The following is an 18,653-nucleotide window of genomic DNA, read 5'->3' as shown; positions in this document are numbered from 1 at the left end:
AACAACACTCTACCTTGCCCATTAACAGGTAGAAAATTGCTTCTCACTTCACTGAGCTTTCTACCCTCTTCTCTTTTCCATCCCACAGGCTGCTGAATGTTTCCAGTGCTCATTTAAAAATGCTCCCATCAGAGTTACACAAAGAACTTTTCCCACAATTGTTGAAATTGTAGAAAGTTTAGGTGAATGGCATAAGCACTGCCAGAAGTAGTTGGCTGGTTAAGCCGAAACCAAATAACTGATTATTAAGACACCTTCCGGCAGTGCTTTGCCTAAGGGGCATTGGGTCACAGGGTCACTCCATGAACATGCTATCTTTCCTATAACATATGTCAGGCTATTTGCTTCAGCTGTGACTCCTTCTGTTGCAGTAGGCAGTAAACCCAATCCAAAGTGGCTTAAGCAAAAAGAGACTTCATTGGCTTGTATAATTGAGAAGCTCAGAGGTGGGGCTGTCTTCTTGTGCTGCTAAATGTGGAGCTCAAAGGCTGCTATATGGCCATCGTTTCTCTCTATACATCTGTTGGCTTTTGTTTCATGAATGTCTTCTCTCCAGGAGTGCTGGCTCATTCATAGGCGGGCTGTCCCCATCAAACTCATGAGATGGCTGCAGAGGCTCCAGAACTTGTATCTTCTCAGCTTTATTTGCACAGGGGTCACTGAAGTCAGATATTTGACAGTAGAAAGATCAGCCTCATGAAAATGGACTTGCTGTGTATTGAGAAAAAGAAGCAGTCCTGGAGATCTGATATATTCTTTACCCGGAAACCCCTGCAAAATCCTCATTGTTCTCTGTTGCCATTGCTGATGCTTGGTAACAAAACCTTGCTTCATATCAAGTAGTTTTCATCCTCCCTCCACCAATTGTTTCGAGGGAGGCTAGACTCAGCCCCAACTCCTACTGAGTTCTAGTTCACCTTAGACTCTCATGGTAGCCTCTTTCCTCTTGACTGTGATTGATTAGGCAAGAACATGTGACACAATTCTGGCCAACGAGATGTGAGAGGAAGCCAGCTGAAGGCTTTTGAGAAGTGTCTCCTTGCTCTTGAGAAGGAATACATAGGAAAAGATGGTCTTTTCTTCTAGTTGTTGTTGTCTAGACATGATGCCAGCAGCTACTAGTAGCCATAGGAGAACTAGCCCAAAGATCAAGGACTAAGCTGATGTGCTGGGAATGGCATGGCAGAAAGAAGGAAGGAACAAAGGACTTTGATTACACTAAGGAGCTGCTGTATTAACCAACTCTGGAGCCTTTGGACTTCTTGTGATGTGAGACAATAAATTATTCTTATTAATTAAATTATGTTATGTTGAGTTTTCTAGTTTAAAGGGAATTTGATCTTTTGCTATTTCATCTCTTGGCCTACACTTTTTGTTTTGGCCTGTACTCTGTAACTGTTGTTTTCTCTTTTACAGTGCATTCAGCTGAAAGCATCTTAAAAGATACTGTCTCATCGGCTCTAGCTGGGTCACATACCCATTCACTGTGGGGATGTGATGTGTGATGGGACTTAGGCTAGATGATCCAGTAACCTTCTGCAGTGAGATGGGCTCATCCCATCTGCCTTCACGGGCAGAGTGTGGAGGAAAAGGAACATCTACTGAGAAATGAGGGTATGATTTCTATAAAACAGTGAAATATATGCTGTGAAACAAACATATCAGATGTCTAATACTTTGTCCTTTTGAATGTGTCTTACAGAATGGCCTCAAATTGTGAGTACAGTGGGTAAGAAGTAGGCCATCTCTTACTTCGTCTGGTAGCTCAGTAAACATAACTATGGAGGTGTTTTAGACCAAAGGTAGATCTGCTATGCCATTGACTCATCTAAATAGACTATGAAAACTTTTCCTGAGTTAGGCTCTCATATCTCTAGCTTTGGAACACAGGCCATTTTGGGGTCATAGCAAAAGACAGTGCGACCCATAGCCAAGAGAGACAAAACTGAGTGTTTTACTCAGTTGCCAGATGATCCAGGGTTTCCTAAGAGTACTAGAAAAAGCAGGCAGCGATTTAAGCAGCATGTGCCATCCCTCAGGCCCCAAGGTTTTCTGGCACCCTTTTGTCATACCCCCTGAGGTTCAGTTGGTCTCATGGCTCTGACTCAGCGTGGTATGCAGAAGAGTGGGGCCTCAGGTCAGCCTGTGTCTAGTGATTTCAATTCTGCTGTTGGCTGCAATTCCATCTGTCAAGAAAGTTTTGCAGTCAGCCATTTGATAGTGGAAGGGTTAGCCCATGAAACTGAATTTCCTGTGTATCTGGAAAGAGAGGCAGCCCTGGAGATCTGACATGCTTTGTGAAAATTAGGGGTTCCTTTTTGCTATTGCTGGTTAGTCTCTGCTAAACCTAATATATTTCAACATTTGAGGATTTTTTTAAAAAAGAAAAATTTTTCTATTTTTTATTATGAACTTAAGTAACTTCATGGCAAGAAAATCTAATCAACGTTAAACTATTTACTTCCCTCCAAAGTAATTTCCTCTCTGTCAATGCACAGACATGCATTTTTACTTAGTTATAATTAGTGTGAACATACTCGTTTTTGTTTAAGAAAGGTTTTCTTTATCTTGGCATTCAGATTTGTTTTCATAGGCGAAGAAAGCACTGGGAAGGAGAAGGAACCTTTGCTGGCAAGTTGGGAGGATTGTATGGGGTCATACTATCTCAGAGTTAAAGAAACCTTAAAGGACCCCACATCCCTCTCCATATCTCTTCTGATGATCCTTTTGTACTCACAGACTAACCAGCGTGGCCTTTTCACTCAAAGGCCTCTCCCGATCTCCACAGCACCAAGGGTGCTGTCTGGCTCCTAAAGGAGGAATGAAATTCCATTCTCAGGTCTGCCAGGGCCCACCTATCTGTCATGGGCATGCACCACGACCCAGGCTTTACTGGGCTGTTGGGCTGTCTAATGGTTTTCCTTGCAGAAAGCAAGCCGGAACAATGCTGCTCCGGACTGGTTTTCCATACCACTCCTCTCAAATATCTTCTATTTTCTTAAGTGTGATCACACACCCATGGTTTCCAATCTATCAAAGCGTAACACTGCCAGTCGCTTTTTTCTAAGTTAAGGAAGTAGCCATGTTGGGTTTAATTAAAAACAGCAACTATTTGTACAGCTGTCCCTAAGTTCATGGCTCATAAAAGGATTAACTTCAACCTTGCTGCCTAAGTCTTTTGGGAGTGTCACAAAAAAACATTTAGGCTTTTCTGGGCAGTGCCAGGCCTGGGCCTTGAGGCTTGCTGATGCTAGTTCAGCCACCAGGCTCTCGGTGCTCAAGTGGCATCGAACAAAGCAGAGAAGAGCAGAACTTCTAGATACTCAACTCCTCCTTCTTTTGTTTGGCGGATGCAAGGCCTTGAAGGCTGCTTCAACAAGTTTCTGAAAATTCCCCTCGGGTTGGGAAAGGCACAGTCTTCCTTTTGCAAGTTTTTCTAGAGCTCTTCGTACTTTCGCCCCAGGGTGGGTCTGTTGCACCCCCACCTCCCAGACCTCAGTGGTCACTGGCAGGCGTCCTTCGAAGGAGGTGGGGGCGGGGTATCCCCGCCGATAGATGCGCCCGCACAAAGCAGCACGTTTTCTCATCAAAGCCCTGGAGAGAGGGAAGAACGAGCGCTCAGCATTTCGCTGATTTTCAAGTGCACACTGAGCAGCGCGTCAGGCAGTTTGGGTCAGAACGCGCCTGATTCCGACTTCGGGCGAAGGCAGAGGCCAGCACGGGTCACCGATTCAGAGCCGGGGGCGGGGCCGACCACACACGCTGTGAGACCCTGAGGCCGAGGAGCCGCGGGTTAGAAAATGTGACCCTGGCGACCCCAACGCCCCCGCCTCCCTCCCTGCTGCTCCACCTGCACGCGGAGCGCGCCGAGCCGCCGGCGGAGGCGATGGCCAGCCCCGCGCCCTTAGTGGCCTCCATCAGCCACCAAATGGTGGCTCTGGAGACCTTGCAGCTGCTGCAGCAGGAGTGGGGCTGGGGGGACGGTCCAGGCGCCCCCGGGAACCCGCGGGACCCGGAGCCCGTGTCCACCGCTCCAGCCCGTCGCTCAGGCCCGCCGCGGGCCCGGCCAGGGCCCTGGCGCGAGGAGCGGGGCGGGGGCATGGGGACCAGGAATCGGGGGACCGCGGCCCGGACGGGCTCCCCAGAGGAGGAGGTAGTGCGGGGCGCTGAGGGGGGCGCCGAATTGCTGCCCTTCCCCCGGGACCGCGGGCCCTGCACCCTGGCCCGGATGGCGATGCGCAGCGCGCTAGCCCGCGTGGTGGACTCGACTTCGGAGCTGGTCAACGTGGAGCAGACGCTGCTGGGGCCCCTCCAGCAGGAGCGGTCCTTTCCCATCCACCTGAAGGTGAGTCTGGCCCCAGCCATCCCCTCTGACGTGCAGGGCAACCCCCGTTCCTCCAAGGGTGGGGCTGCTTGGATGGCGGTGGGTTGATCGCAGGATCCCAAACACTGCTGCCCACTGTGATTCAGCCCCGGTGGGAGAAGGAAGGGGGCGGGGGACACTCTGGGGACTCAGCAGAAGAGGCAGGGATCCCCAGACCCACCTGAGGCCCGCCTGACTGGCACAACCGAGATGTGGGGACTGCGTTGCCAGAATCTCCCCCTGGAACTCCTTCCTTTCTCACAGAAATCAGCTTCCTGCGCTGGAAAGGCCCTTTCCACACGTGCAGCTTGTAGGGATAGAGGACAGCTCCCTCCACCCACTTTCCAAATTAATAACGCTTCCTCCAGAGCCTTAAATACACTTACTAAGTCCCTTCTGCCTTTTGTATGATGAAATCATCTACATTTATTTAAAGTTCCTTCACATTCATGAATCACTATTATTTTTTGCATAAATCCAATTCCCCACAGAGCTAAGGGGTCTTACAGAGTCAACCTAAATTATCATAAAGGGGGGTGAGAGCCAGGTGGGTCCCGGGTGTTAAAGCGTGAATACTAATGCTAAACTCTTGCTAAGTCACCCAGCTCATATAGGTAGGGCACATTTCCTCTTAAGGTACCAAACTGTGTTAGCCAATTTAGCTCGGGAACGGAGCAGCTGTCTCCCAGGCTGAGTGAGATTGTGGAAATCTGGGGGTCTGCGTTTCAGTTCTGGACTTGCCATTAACTAACCTAATTGGTTTAAGGTCACAGATCTCTCTGAGACATTTGGCTTTCAGATTTTGACCAGGAGCATTGCTGTATTGATTCCCCTGGGGCATCTAGCAGAAGGGAGTCGGGGAGGGGTGACGAGGAGAGCTTACAATATGTCTCAAGAGTTGCTATTCTGCACAAGCCAAGGTTTGGAAAAAGTTGCTATATATTAAGTTGCACTATACACTGTAAAGGATTTATTTAAAATCAAACATAATAAAGCCTATTATATACCCAAATAGGTATTGTTTCTCGACATCGGGGTTTCTCAATCTCTGTACTATTCACATTTTGACCTGGCTAATTCTTTGTTGTTGGGGGTTGTCCTGTGTATGATGTTTAGCATCATCTCTCGCCTCTGCCTGTTAGATGCCAGCAGCATATTCCTCGCCGCAAGTTGATACAGCCAAAAATGTCTCCAGACACTGCCAAAGGTGGTGCGGGTGGTGGGGTGGGAGGCAAGATGAGAAGCACTCTTACACTCACTTTAGAAAGTTAGAAAATGAAGCTGCATTTCACCAAATGCTCTCCAATGTAAGATGTACTTTTTCTTTTTTTTGGTATCACCAAAATTTTTTTTAATCCTGTCATTAAACTATGATACACCATTGATTATAAGTTACATGCTACTTTAAGATTTTTTTTTTTTTTTTTTTTTTTTTTTTTTTTGAGACAAGGTCTACCTGTGTTGCCAAGGCTGCAGTGCGGTAGCCATTCACAGGTGCAATCATAACACTACAGCCTCAAGCCCTGGGCTCAAGTGATCTTCCCGCCTCAGCCTCCTGAGTAGCTGCAACTACAAATATATGCCATCACATCTGGCTTATTTCAGGGATTTTTAAAAAATGTGAATAAAAGTGCATTTTTAAATGGATGAAATATGAACTTGTGATGTCAGTAACACATACAGGGCATAGATAAGGCTGGCAAAAAGAGAGACTGATAATCAGTTTTACCTAAGGTGACCCTGGAAGGCTTCTCAGAGGAGGCAGCCTTTAAAAAAAAAAAGTACATATTATTTCCCAGACATTAAAGGGAAAAATATTTCAGGGGAATCCTTTGGTCAAGGCCCAGCAGCACTGAAAGGGCCTGAGGCTCTGGAGGAATGACAGTTAAGTTCAATATGGCAGAAGGCAAAAACTGATGCTGGAGACACAAATGGGGGCCAGTTAGGGAAAGGCCTGTGTGTCATGCTGAGGACCTTGGATTGTCTTGCAAGCAAAGGGTAGGTAGATCACAGAAGCCTGGATAAATCATAGAAGGGTAGGTTTCCATTTGAAAGTCAGGTCAGAAGACAATTTTCTAAGGGCTTGACCCAACTCCGTGGCAATGGACTAAACCCCATGTCCTCTGCTCTGGAAGCAGTCCACAATAAACTATGCCATGTTAGCTTAATGCCACAGTCACTTCTACTTGGAAATCCTTTTAGTCCTTTCTAACTGAGTTTTGATTCTAAACATTTTCCATCCTCCTCAAGCCTTCTTCATCCAAACCTCAACCCTCTCACACCTTTTCTGAGAAAATAGAGGCTGGTGGACACAAATATCTTTCTATCTAAAAAATTGCATTTCTACTCATCTTCATTTTTGTCTCTAAAATTTAAATGCTGCCCCCCATCCCCACGTATATTCATGTTAATTCCCCCGGAGCAAATCTTTCACTTACTCCTGGACCTGTTTCTATCAATTTTCTCTCTCCTTACATTTTCTACTGCCCCCTCTCTGCTGACCCTCTTGGTCCATAACACTCTTTACCTACCCACCCCTTGAATCCCCATCCTTCCCTTCCTGTCATGAGCAAACTGAAAACATTTAGATGTATTGCTGCCACTTTCTAGAAATATACAGCTACTGGAGTCTGCTGTTCACCCGCAGGGGGATAATGAGTTTTAGGGCCCCTGGAAATAGCCAGGGCTTTCAAGAGACAAGCAGAGAGCAGTTTCTCTGTATGATTTGTTCCCTTGGCAGCACCTAGGAAATTTTTTTTTTTTTTTTTTTTTTTTTTGAGACGGAGTCTCGCTCTGTCACCCAGGCTGGAGTGCAGCGGCCGGATCTCAGCTCACGGCAAGCTCCGCCCCGGGTTTACGCCATTCTCCTGCCTCAGCCTCCCAAGTAGCTGGGATTACAGGCGCCCGGCACCTTGCCCGGCTAGTTTTTTTTTTTTTTTTTTAGTAGAGACGGGGTTTCACTGGGTTAGCCAGGATGATCTCGATCTCCTGGCTAAAGCGGACCTCGTGATCCGCCCGTCTCGGCCTCCCAAAGTGCTGGGATTACAGGCTTGAGCCACCGCACCGGGCCAGCACCTAGGAATTTTGTTTGATTTGCTGTTTGCAGAACAGGTAATATCTCCATTTGGTTTGTAGATTAATGATTACACAGCACTTAGACTTGAGGAGATGGCATTCTGTCTTTCCAGGGGGCTGGTTATGCAGACTTAGCTTCCTCAATACTAGTGTTAATTCAAATGACTTGGAAGGATGTTTTGTATATTTTTAAATCAGGAACATACAGATTTTATACAATAGAATGATTTCAGAAATCCTTGCAGGAGGATTTCTGTGAATGGAAATAACTACTGTGTATCATTTAGAAGTACGTGGGAACCTCTCCAGCATCAGATCTCTTTGGTGGTGTTACTTACCACAGAAGGTAGGAGGGAGATTCACTTGAACTAAAGCCCATGACGCAGTTGACAGGCATTAGAGATCCTGCAGTGGAGACAGCATAGCACAGCAGTCATGTCCCACGGAGCATTTCAAACCTACTCTGCCACTTCCTACATTGGCCCTTGGGTAAGTTATTTAGCCTTTCTGTCCCTCAGTTTCCTCCCTGTATAGTGAGGATAATGGTATCTAACCTAAAGGGTTACTGAGATCATACATTTAGTCAGTGGCTTCCCAAAGTTAGTCTCCATCTATCTGAGTTATTATGATTATCATTATTATTACTGTTAACAGATTGATGCCTCATGAATTCTTATTGACTGTTACTTTTGTAAATTCTATTCTTGATATTAATGAATATGATCCATTAACTCTGTGTCTATTTTTCTGGAACTATTGACAAAAGCAGACTTAGGATGATCCAAAGAGATTTCCAGGAAGCCTACACTATCTAGAGGTCAGCTTTAGCCTCATGCCTAGTGATAGGCTTAGAGGTGTCACCAGTGAGTGACTCACTGATCAATCCACCAGAAGGTTAAGACAGTGAAATTTGCAGGCATGAAGGCAGAAAAATTCTCACCACAATGATAACAGACATTTTAAAATAGAATTTTACTCTTTAATTAAAGAAACCAACACAATATTCCTTTGAACACTTAGAAATCAGCATACACATGCAAACACCCATGCAGTGGGTTTCTTCATGGTGGATGAAAAATGCTTAACAGTACCGAATCTTATTAAATTTGGTGCCGAGGCTAGATTTAACCAGCTTAACAAACATTTATAACAGGAGGAAACTGAGGCTTGGAGGAATTGAGGACTTTGCTCAAGACCCTGCAGCTAAGAAGCGATGGGTTTTATCTAACTTATTCTCCTACATCACAGTGTTGCCCTTAGGGGCGTTATGAACATCATGCTCAAATTGTGTACATGAGAGATCTTAGGGGCGATAGTCGTACATGCTGTGTACTGTGTACACTGCTTGGACTACAACAGTCACATCGTAGCCAGCGGAGCTGCCATAGCAAAATACCACAGACGGGGTGACTTAAATAACAGACATTTATATTCTCCCTGTTCTGGAGGTTGGAAGTCCAAAATCACGGTGCCAACAAATTCCATTTCTAGTAAGAGCTTCCTTCCTGGCTTGCAGACAGCTGCCTTCTTGCTGCGTCCTCACATGGCCCATCCACAGTGTGTGCAGGCAGAGAGAGAAAGCTTTGCATGTCTTGGTGTCTCTTAGAAGAACACCAGTCTTATCAGAGTTGAGCCGCTTTATAACTTCATTTTACCTCAATTGCCTCGCTAAGAGCCTATCTCCAAATACAGTCACATTGGGGGTTGAGCATGTGAATGAGGGGACCACACAGTTTAGTCCATAACACTGAATGATCTCTGCACCTCCTTCCATTGTGGCGGCCTGATAGAGTGACAGAAAGCACTAGGTAAAATCAGGAAATCACTATCAAACTAGTAATACTAGCAGGAATGCCTTCAACATTTGCCACCTGAAGGGAGCATAGAAGCGTGCAGGACACCAGGAGGAAGCTAGTCTAGGATTTTTTGAACTGCTGAAAATGACTAATTCACATAGGGACCGTTAGCCAAGCCAATGACGAGTTACTCTGATTGAGTTTTGTCTATCTTCTTTTGAGAATTAAAAACATTTATAGTTTCCAAGAGTTCTGTTCTGAAGCAAGTTTCATGGAAATTGTGGCGGAAGCTCACTTTCAGAGGCAGAAGAACGTTTTTGCCCTTGTAGATGAAACCTGCCTGTGAGCTCACCCGTTTCAATGAGTGCATTATTATTCCCGCATGTTTGATAGTCCTTGCTGGTTTTCTCATTCTGTGGTGCAAGAGCAGCAGTCATAAAACTGCTGGCTTTGGCTTCACAGTCATTGCAAACTGCAAGTGTGAATATTGACTTGTTGGGGGCGGAGCAAGATGGCCGAATAGGAGCAGCTCCAGTCTTCAACTCCCAGCGCCAGCGACACAGAAGACCGGTGATTTCGGCATTTTCAACTGAGGTACTGGGTTCATCTCACTGGGGAGTGCCGGACGATCGGTACTGGTCAGCTGCTGCAGCCCGACCAGCGAGAGCTGAAGCAGGGCGAGGCATTGCCTCACCTGAGAAGCGCAAGGGGGAAGGGAATCCCTTTTCCTAGCCAGGGGAACTGAGACACACAACACCTGGAGAATCGGGTAACTCCCACCCCAATACTGCGCTTTGAGCAAACAGGCACACCAGGAGATCATATCCCACACCTGGCCGGGAGGGTCCCACACCCACGGAGCCTCCCTCATTGCTATCACAGCAGTCTGTGATCTACCGGCAAGGCAGCAGCGAGGCTGGGGGAGGGGCGCCCGCCATTGCTGAGGCTTAAGTAGGTAAACAAAGCTGCTGGGAAGCTCGAACTGGGTGGAGCTCACAGCAGCTCAAGGAAACCTGCCTGTCTCTGTAGACTCCACCTCTGGGGGCAGGGCACAGAAAACAATAACAAAGCAGCAGACACCTCTGCAGACGCAAACGACTCTGTCTGACAGCTTTGAAGAGAGCAGTGGATCTCCCAACACGGAGGTTGAGATCTGAGAAGGGACAGACTCCCTGCTCAAGCGGGTCCCTGACCCCTGAGTAGCCTAACTGGGAGACATCCCCCACTAGGGGCAGTCTGACACCCCACACCTCACAGGGTGGAGTACACCCCTGAGAGGAAGCTTCCAAAGCAAGAATCAGACAGGTACACTTGCTGGTCAGAAATATTCTATCTTCTGCAGCCTCTGCTGCTGATACCCAGGCAAACAGGGTCTGGAGTGGACCTCAAGCAATCTCCAACAGACCTACAGCTGAGGGTCCTGACTGTTAGAAGGAAAACTATCAAACAGGAAGGACACCTACACCAAAACCCCATCAGTACATCACCATCATCAAAGACCAGAGGCAGATAAAACCACAAAGATGGGGAAAAAGCAGGGCAGAAAAGCTGGAAATTCAAAAAACAAGAGCGCATCTCCCCCGGCAAAGGAGCGCAGCTCATCGCCAGCAACGGATCAAAGCTGGGCGGAGAATGACTTTGACGAGATGAGAGAAGAAGGCTTCAGTCCATCAAATTTCTCAGAGCTAAAGGAGGAATTACGTACCCAGCGCAAAGAAACTAAAAATCTTGAAAAAAAAGTGGAAGAATTGACGGCTAGACTAATTAATGCAGAGAAGGTCATAAACGAAATGAAAGAGATGAAAACCATGACACGAGAAATACGTGACAAATGCACAAGCTTCAGTAACCGACTCGATCAACTGGAAGAAAGAGTATCAGCAATTGAGGATCAAATGAATGAAATGAAGCGAGAAGAGAAACCAAAAGAAAAAAGAAGAAAAAGAAATGAACAAAGCCTGCAAGAAGTATGGGATTATGTAAAAAGACCAAATCTACGTCTGATTGGGGTGCCTGAAAGTGAGGGGGAAAATGGAACCAAGTTGGAAAACACTCTTCAGGATATCATCCAGGAGAACTTCCCCAACCTAGTAGGGCAGGCCAACATTCAAATCCAGGAAATACAGAGAACGCCACAAAGATACTCCTCGAGAAGAGCAACTCCAAGACACATAATTGCCAGATTCACCAAAGTTGAAATGAAGGAAAAAATCTTAAGGGCAGCCAGAGAGAAAGGTCGGGTTACCCACAAAGGGAAGCCCATCAGACTCACAGCAGATCTCTCGGCAGAAACTCTACAAGCCAGAAGAGAGTGGGGGCCAATATTCAACATTCTTAAAGAAAAGAATTTTAAACCCAGAATTTCATATCCAGCCAAACTCAGTTTCATAAGTGAAGGAGAAATAAAATCCTTTACAGATAAGCAAATGCTTAGAGATTTTGTCACCACTAGGCCTGCCTTACAAGAGACCCTGAAGGAAGCACTCAACATGGAAAGGAACAACCGGTACCAGCCATCTCAAAAACATGCCAAAATGTAAAGACCATCGAGGCTAGGAAGAAACTGCATCAACTAATGAGCAAAATAACCAGTTAATATCATAATGGCAGGATCAAGTTCACACATAACAATCTTAACCTTAAATGTAAATGGACTAAATGCTCCAATTAAGAGACACAGACTGGCAAACTGGATAAAGAGTCAAGACCCATCAGTCTGCTGTATTCAGGAGACCCATCTCACACGCAGAGACATACATAGGCTCAAAATAAAGGGATGGAGGAAGATTTACCAAGCAAATGGAGAACAAAAAAAAGCGGGGGTTGCAATACTAGTCTCTGATAAAACAGACTTTAAACCATCAAAGATCAAAAGAGACAAAGAAGGCCATTACATAATGGTAAAGGGATCAATTCAACAGGAAGAGCTAACTATCCTAAATATATATGCACCCAATACAGGAGCACCCAGATTCATAAAGCAAGTCCTTAGAGACTTACAAAGAGACTTAGACTCCCATACAATAATAATGGGAGACCTCAACACTCCATTGTCAACATTAGACAGATCAACGAGACAGAAAGTTAACAAGGATATCCAGGAACTGAACTCATCTCTGCAGCAAGCAGATCTAATAGACATCTATAGAACTCTCCACCCCAAATCAACAGAATATACATTCTTCTCAGCACCACATCGTACTTATTCCAAAATTGACCACGTAATTGGAAGTAAAGCACTCCTCAGCAAATGTACAAGAACAGAAATTATAACAAACTGTCTCTCAGACCACAGTGCAATCAAACTAGAACTCAGGACTAAGAAACTCAATCAAAACCGCTCAACTACATGGAAACTGAACAACCTGCTCCTGAATGACTACTGGGTACATAACGAAATGAAGGCAGAAATAAAGATGTTCTTTGAAACCAATGAGAACAAAGATACAACATACCAGAATCTCTGGGACACATTTAAAGCAGTGTGTAGAGGGAAATTTATAGCACTAAATGCCCACAAGAGAAAGCAGGAAAGATCTAAAATTGACACTCTAACATCGCAATTAAAAGAACTAGAGAAGCAAGAGCAAACACATTCGAAAGCTAGCAGAAGGCTAGAAATAACTAAGATCAGAGCAGAACTGAAGGAGATAGAGACACAAAAAACCCTCCAAAAAATCAATGAATCCAGGAGTTGGTTTTTTGAAAAGATCAACAAAATTGACAGACCACTAGCAAGACTAATAAAGAAGAAAAGAGAGAAGAATCAAATCGACGCAATTAAAAATGAAAAAGGGGATATCACCACCGACCCCACAGAAATACAAACTACCATCAGAGAATACTATAAACACCTCTACGCAAATAAACTGGAAAATCTAGAAGAAATGGATAATTTCCTGGACACTTACACTCTTCCAAGACTAAACCAGGAAGAAGTTGAATCCCTGAATAGACCAATAGCAGGCTCTGAAATTGAGGCAACAATTAATAGCCTACCAACCAAAAAAAGTCCAGGACCAGATGGATTCACAGCTGAATTCTACCAGAGGTACAAGGAGGAGTTGGTACCATTCCTTCTGAAACTATTCCAATCAATAGAAAAAGAGGGAATCCTCCCTAACTCATTTTATGAGGCCAACATCATCCTGATACCAAAGCCTGGCAGAGATACAACAAAAAAAGAGAATTTTAGACCAATATCCCTGATGAACATCGATGCAAAAATCCCCAATAAAATACTGGCAAACCGGATTCAGCAACACATCAAAAAGCTTATCCACCATGATCAAGTGGGCTTCATCCCTGGGATGCAAGGCTGGTTCAACATTCGCAAATCAATAAACATAATCCAGCATATAAACAGAACCAAAGACAAGAACCACATGATTATTTCAATAGATGCAGAAAAGGCTTTTGACAAAATTCAACAGCCCTTCATGCTAAAAACGCTCAATAAATTTGGTATTGATGGAACGTACCTCAAAATAATAAGAGCTATTTATGACAAACCCACAGCCAATATCATACTGAATGGGCAAAAACTGGAAAAATTCCCTTTGAAAACTGGCACAAGACAGGGATGCCCTCTCTCACCACTCCTATTCAACATAGTGTTGGAAGTTCTGGCTAGGGCAATCAGGCAAGAGAAAGAAATCAAGGGTATTCAGTTAGGAAAAGAAGAAGTCAAATTGTCCCTCTTTGCAGATGACATGATTGTATATTTAGAAAACCCCATTGTCTCAGCCCAAAATCTCCTTAAGCTGATAAGCAACTTCAGCAAAGTCTCAGGATACAAAATTAATGTGCAAAAATCACAAGCATTCTTATACACCAGTAACAGACAAACAGAGAGCCAAATCAGGAATGAACTTCCATTCACAATTGCTTCAAAGAGAATAAAATACCTAGGAATCCAACTTACAAGGGATGTAAAGGACCTCTTCAAGGAGAACTACAAACCACTGCTCAGTGAAATAAAAGAGGACACAAACAAATGGAAGAACATACCATGCTCATGGATAGGAAGAATCAATATTGTGAAAATGGCCATACTGCCCAAGGTAATTTATAGATTCAATGCCATCCCCATCAAGCTACCAATGAGTTTCTTCACAGAATTGGAAAAAACTGCTTTAAAGTTCATATGGAACCAAAAAAGAGCCCGCATCTCCAAGACAATCCTAAGTCAAAAGAACAAAGCTGGAGGCATCACGCTACCTGACTTCAAACTATACTACAAGGCTACAGTAACCAAAACAGCATGGTACTGGTACCAAAACAGAGATATAGACCAATGGAACAGAACAGAGTCCTCAGAAATAATACCACACATCTACAGCCATCTGATCTTTGACAAACCTGAGAGAAACAAGAAATGGGGAAAGGATTCCCTATTTAATAAATGGTGCTGGGAAAATTGGCTAGCCATAAGTAGAAAGCTGAAACTGGATCCTTTCCTTACTCCTTATACGAAAATTAATTCAAGATGGATTAGAGACTTAAATGTTAGACCTAATACCATAAAAATCCTAGAGGAAAACCTAGGTAGTACCATTCAGGACATAGGCATGGGCAAAGACTTCATGTCTAAAACACCAAAAGCAACGGCAGCAAAAGCCAAAATTGACAAATGGGATCTCATTAAACTAAAGAGCTTCTGCACAGCAAAAGAAACTACCATCAGAGTGAACAGGCAACCTACAGATTGGGAGAAAATTTTTGCAATCTACTCATCTGACAAAGGGCTAATATCCAGAACCTACAAAGAACTCCAACAAATTTACAAGAAAAAAACAAACAACCCCATCAAAAAGTGGGCAAAGGATATGAATAGACATTTCTCAAAAGAAGACATTCATACAGCCAACAAACACATGAAAAAATGCTCATCATCACTGGCCATCAGAGAAATGCAAATCAAAACCACAATGAGATACCATCTCACACCAGTTAGAATGGCGATCATTCAAAAGTCAGGAAACAACAGGTGCTGGAGAGGATGTGGAGAAATAGGAACACTTTTACACTGTTGGTGGGATTGTAAACTAGTTCAACCATTATGGAAAACAGTATGGCGATTCCTCAAGGATCTAGAACTAGATGTACCATATGACCCAGCCATCCCATTACTGGGTATATACCCAAAGGATTATAAATTATGCTGCTATAAAGACACATGCACACGTATGTTTATTGCAGCACTATTCACAATAGCAAAGACTTGGAATCAACCCAAATGTCCATCAGTGACAGATTGGATTAAGAAAATGTGGCATATATACACCATGGAATACTATGCAGCCATAAAAAAGGATGAGTTTGTGTCCTTTGTAGGGACATGGATGCAGCTGGAATCCATCATTCTTAGCAAACTATCACAAGAACAGAAAACCAAACACCGCATGTTCTCACTCATAGGTGGGAACTGAACAATGAGATCACTTGGACTCGGGAAGGGGAACATCACACACCGGGGCCTATCATGGGGAGGGGGGCGGGGGGAGGGATTGCATTGGGAGTTATACCTGATGTAAATGACGAGTTGATGGGTGCAGCACACCAACAAGGCACAAGTATACATATGTAACAAACCTGCACGTTATGCACATGTACCCTACAACTTACAGTATAATAATAATAAATAAATTAAAAAAAAAAAAAAAAATATTGACTTGTTCAGAGGAAGACATTGATGATGAGTGCTTTTTTTGCCCATTGGTTAAAAAAAAATAATAATAAGCAAATCTTTCATTTGCCCCTGGAGTTGTTTCTATCAACTTTCTCTCTTCTTATATTTTCTACTGCCCCCTCTCTGCTGACCCTTTTGGTTCATAAACATGCTCAAAGCTTTCTCTATGTAGCCAGCCCCATGAGTCCCCATACTTCCCTTCCTTCTCATTAGCAAACTTTGAAAACTGAATGTGCCGCTGTCACTTTCCAGAAGTATCTATATTTGGTACTATCAAGAATAGAATTCATAAAAATAACAGTCAGTAAGAATCCATGAGGCATCAACCTTTTAACGGTAATAATAATAAAATAATAATCAAATCTTTTTCCCATTGGGGAAAAAAGCACTCATCATCAATGTCTTCCTCTGAACAAGTGAAACCAGCTTCTGCAAATTTGAGAATTGTGTCTTCAAAGACTACTAACATACTATTGAAGACATAAATGCTCACGGTTATATAATCAGTAGCCATAGCCAAGGTGGTGCTCATTATCTGTGACAAAATCATGCTTTTATGTTAGAAAAAAGGTGCAGTGATGAGTCACAGAATTTCTGTTATTCTCTCCCCCTAACCCATGGATATGGTGACTGCTCTAGAAGTAGCTTATGTATAGATTTGCAATTTCTTATAATATGAATGATATGAAAATCAGGACCTAAAAGCTTTCTGAAATGAACATTTGGGGAGAGATACTTCGGGAAAGGCCTAAAACAAAACTACTTATGTTTGACATCTTGGTGAAAATGTTACAGTGTTTTATTTTACCATTTTTGGGTTTGCCTGGTGAGCACCCCTGAATCAAGTGCTTATACCCATCACAAAAGTGCTTTTGACTGGATTTTCAACTGGAAACGGTGCTGTACCCAAAGCAAATGCATCAGGAGCCTTAGTTATTTGTGAGCATTTCCAGTGGGTCTACCACAAGTAAAAATGTTTAATTTCCTGTGGATGATAGACTTTTTAATGGTGACTGGCTAATACTTTGCTTCTTCATTGGGTGTTTTATTAATACACAGTTACACATCTATTGAGACTGACCTTGGGTTCAGGTGATGGATGACTGTTCTGGGCCCTGTGATTTGTAGTTCAAAGCCAGATGTTGATGAACCAAATGAAGTTAGGGCAAATCATGATTCATGATAGTATGTTTTCCACAACATCCCAGTAAAACAGAAAAAATCACTCCCCTTTTATGTAGACATCCAGTGTAGAGGGTGCTAATGGGTCTGGAGAAGGGATTTGTATTCTTTTGTTGGGCCCAGCACTGGACTGCTTTAGTGGAGAGCAACCTGCTGGCCAGGCAGAAGTTTACTAAGGACAGGCCCCAACACAGACTTCTTCCTTCTTTGCTTCCTTCCTTTCTCTCTTTCTTTTTTCTTTCCTTTTTTTTTTTTTTTTTTTCCTTTTCTGAGACGGAGCCTCGCTCTGTTGCCCAGGCTGGAGTGCAGTGGCGCCATCTCGGCCCACTGCAAGCTCTGCCTCCCAGGTTCAAGCCATTCTCCTGCCTCAGCCTCCCGAGTAGCTGGGACTACAGGCGCCTGCCACCGCGCCTGGCTAATTTTTTTGCATTTGGGGTAATGCAAAAAAAGAGATGGGGTTTCACTGTGTTAGCCAGGATGATCTCGATCTCCTGACCTCGTGATCCGCCCATCTCAGCCTCCCAAAGTGCTGGGATTACAGGCGTGAGCCACCGCCTCCGGCCTCTTTTTTTCTTTCTTCCCTCTGTCTCTTTCTTCTTCCCCTCTCTCTTTCCTTCTCTTTCTTCTCTTCTGTTCTCTTTCTCTCTGCCCTCCCACCCCCATCTCTCCATCTGTTTCTTTCATGCTCTCTGTAGAGGACATGAAGCCTTCAGGGAGAGCTAGAGGGGGAAACGTGAGAAGAAACAAGCTTGTGGAGGCCAGTGTAAGAGAATAAAACTCAAGGTATCTCAAGACGTGACTCTTTTGAAAAGAGCCAACTTGCTGTAAAGCCGGTGGTTGAGTACGAACTGATCTACAATTTATGTAGAAGTGATTTTGAAGGTGACATGGTAGGAGAAAAAAGCACAATCCATGTGGCTTGTTTAAATGTTATCTGCATTTTAGAGCCGATTAAGTCATATTGGGTTTTTGACTTTACTATCCACTGGCATTGGTTTCGGAAAACAGGCTCTCAAATGGACTCACACTGCTAGATTCTTTTTGTCTTCAAGACTTCAGTTATGATGAGAGTGTTTATTTTCAGTACCAAGCTTTAAAAAAAGGCTTAGCTTGTCTTTCCTTTTAAGACTTTGCAGGTGCATTTTCAGTTGTTCAAGAATTCCAGATGTGTGCATTCCTAATAAATGCACAATGCGGAATGCAGAAAAGTACACGGTGTGGTGGTTTTTCTGAGAGACCTCCCTCACAGCGGGTAGGAAAGAACAGAGCTGAGGAAAGGAGACCTCCAGCTGGGCGGTCTCTGATTAGCTCAGTGGTTTGTAGTTCTCCTTGAAGAGGTCCTTCCCATCCCTTGTAATTTGTATTCCTTGGTATTTTATTCTCTTTGTAGCAATTGTGAATGGGAGCTCTCTCATGATTTGGCTCTCTGTTTGTCTATTATTGGTGTATAGGAATGCTTGTGATTTTTGCACATTGATTTTGTATCCTGAGACTTTGCTGAAGTTGCTTATCAGCTTAAGGAGATTTTGGGCTGAGATGATGGGGT

The 18,653-nt window shown here is 44.0% G+C and overlaps 1 protein-coding gene across 2 annotated transcripts in view; it reads left to right on the top strand.

The window, feature by feature from the left end:
• Window positions 1-3,594: 3,594 nt before the first annotated feature.
• Window positions 3,595-18,653, top strand: part of DLEU7 (deleted in lymphocytic leukemia, 7) — a 136,700-nt gene continuing 121,641 nt past the window's right edge. For both annotated transcript variants that reach the window (XM_025364505.1, XM_025364503.1), the window contains exon 1: window positions 3,595-4,345. In XM_025364505.1, coding sequence (XP_025220290.1) covers window positions 3,887-4,345 — 459 coding nt within the window. In that variant the 5' untranslated portion in view covers window positions 3,595-3,886. The remainder of the gene's footprint in view (window positions 4,346-18,653) is intronic.

The sequence above is a fragment of the Theropithecus gelada genome, chromosome 17, assembly GCF_003255815.1.
Source record: "Theropithecus gelada isolate Dixy chromosome 17, Tgel_1.0, whole genome shotgun sequence".
Taxonomy (NCBI): domain Eukaryota; kingdom Metazoa; phylum Chordata; class Mammalia; order Primates; family Cercopithecidae; genus Theropithecus; species Theropithecus gelada.
Note: the sequence above shows the minus strand (reverse complement) of the source record. Positions and strands in the feature narration are given on the sequence as shown.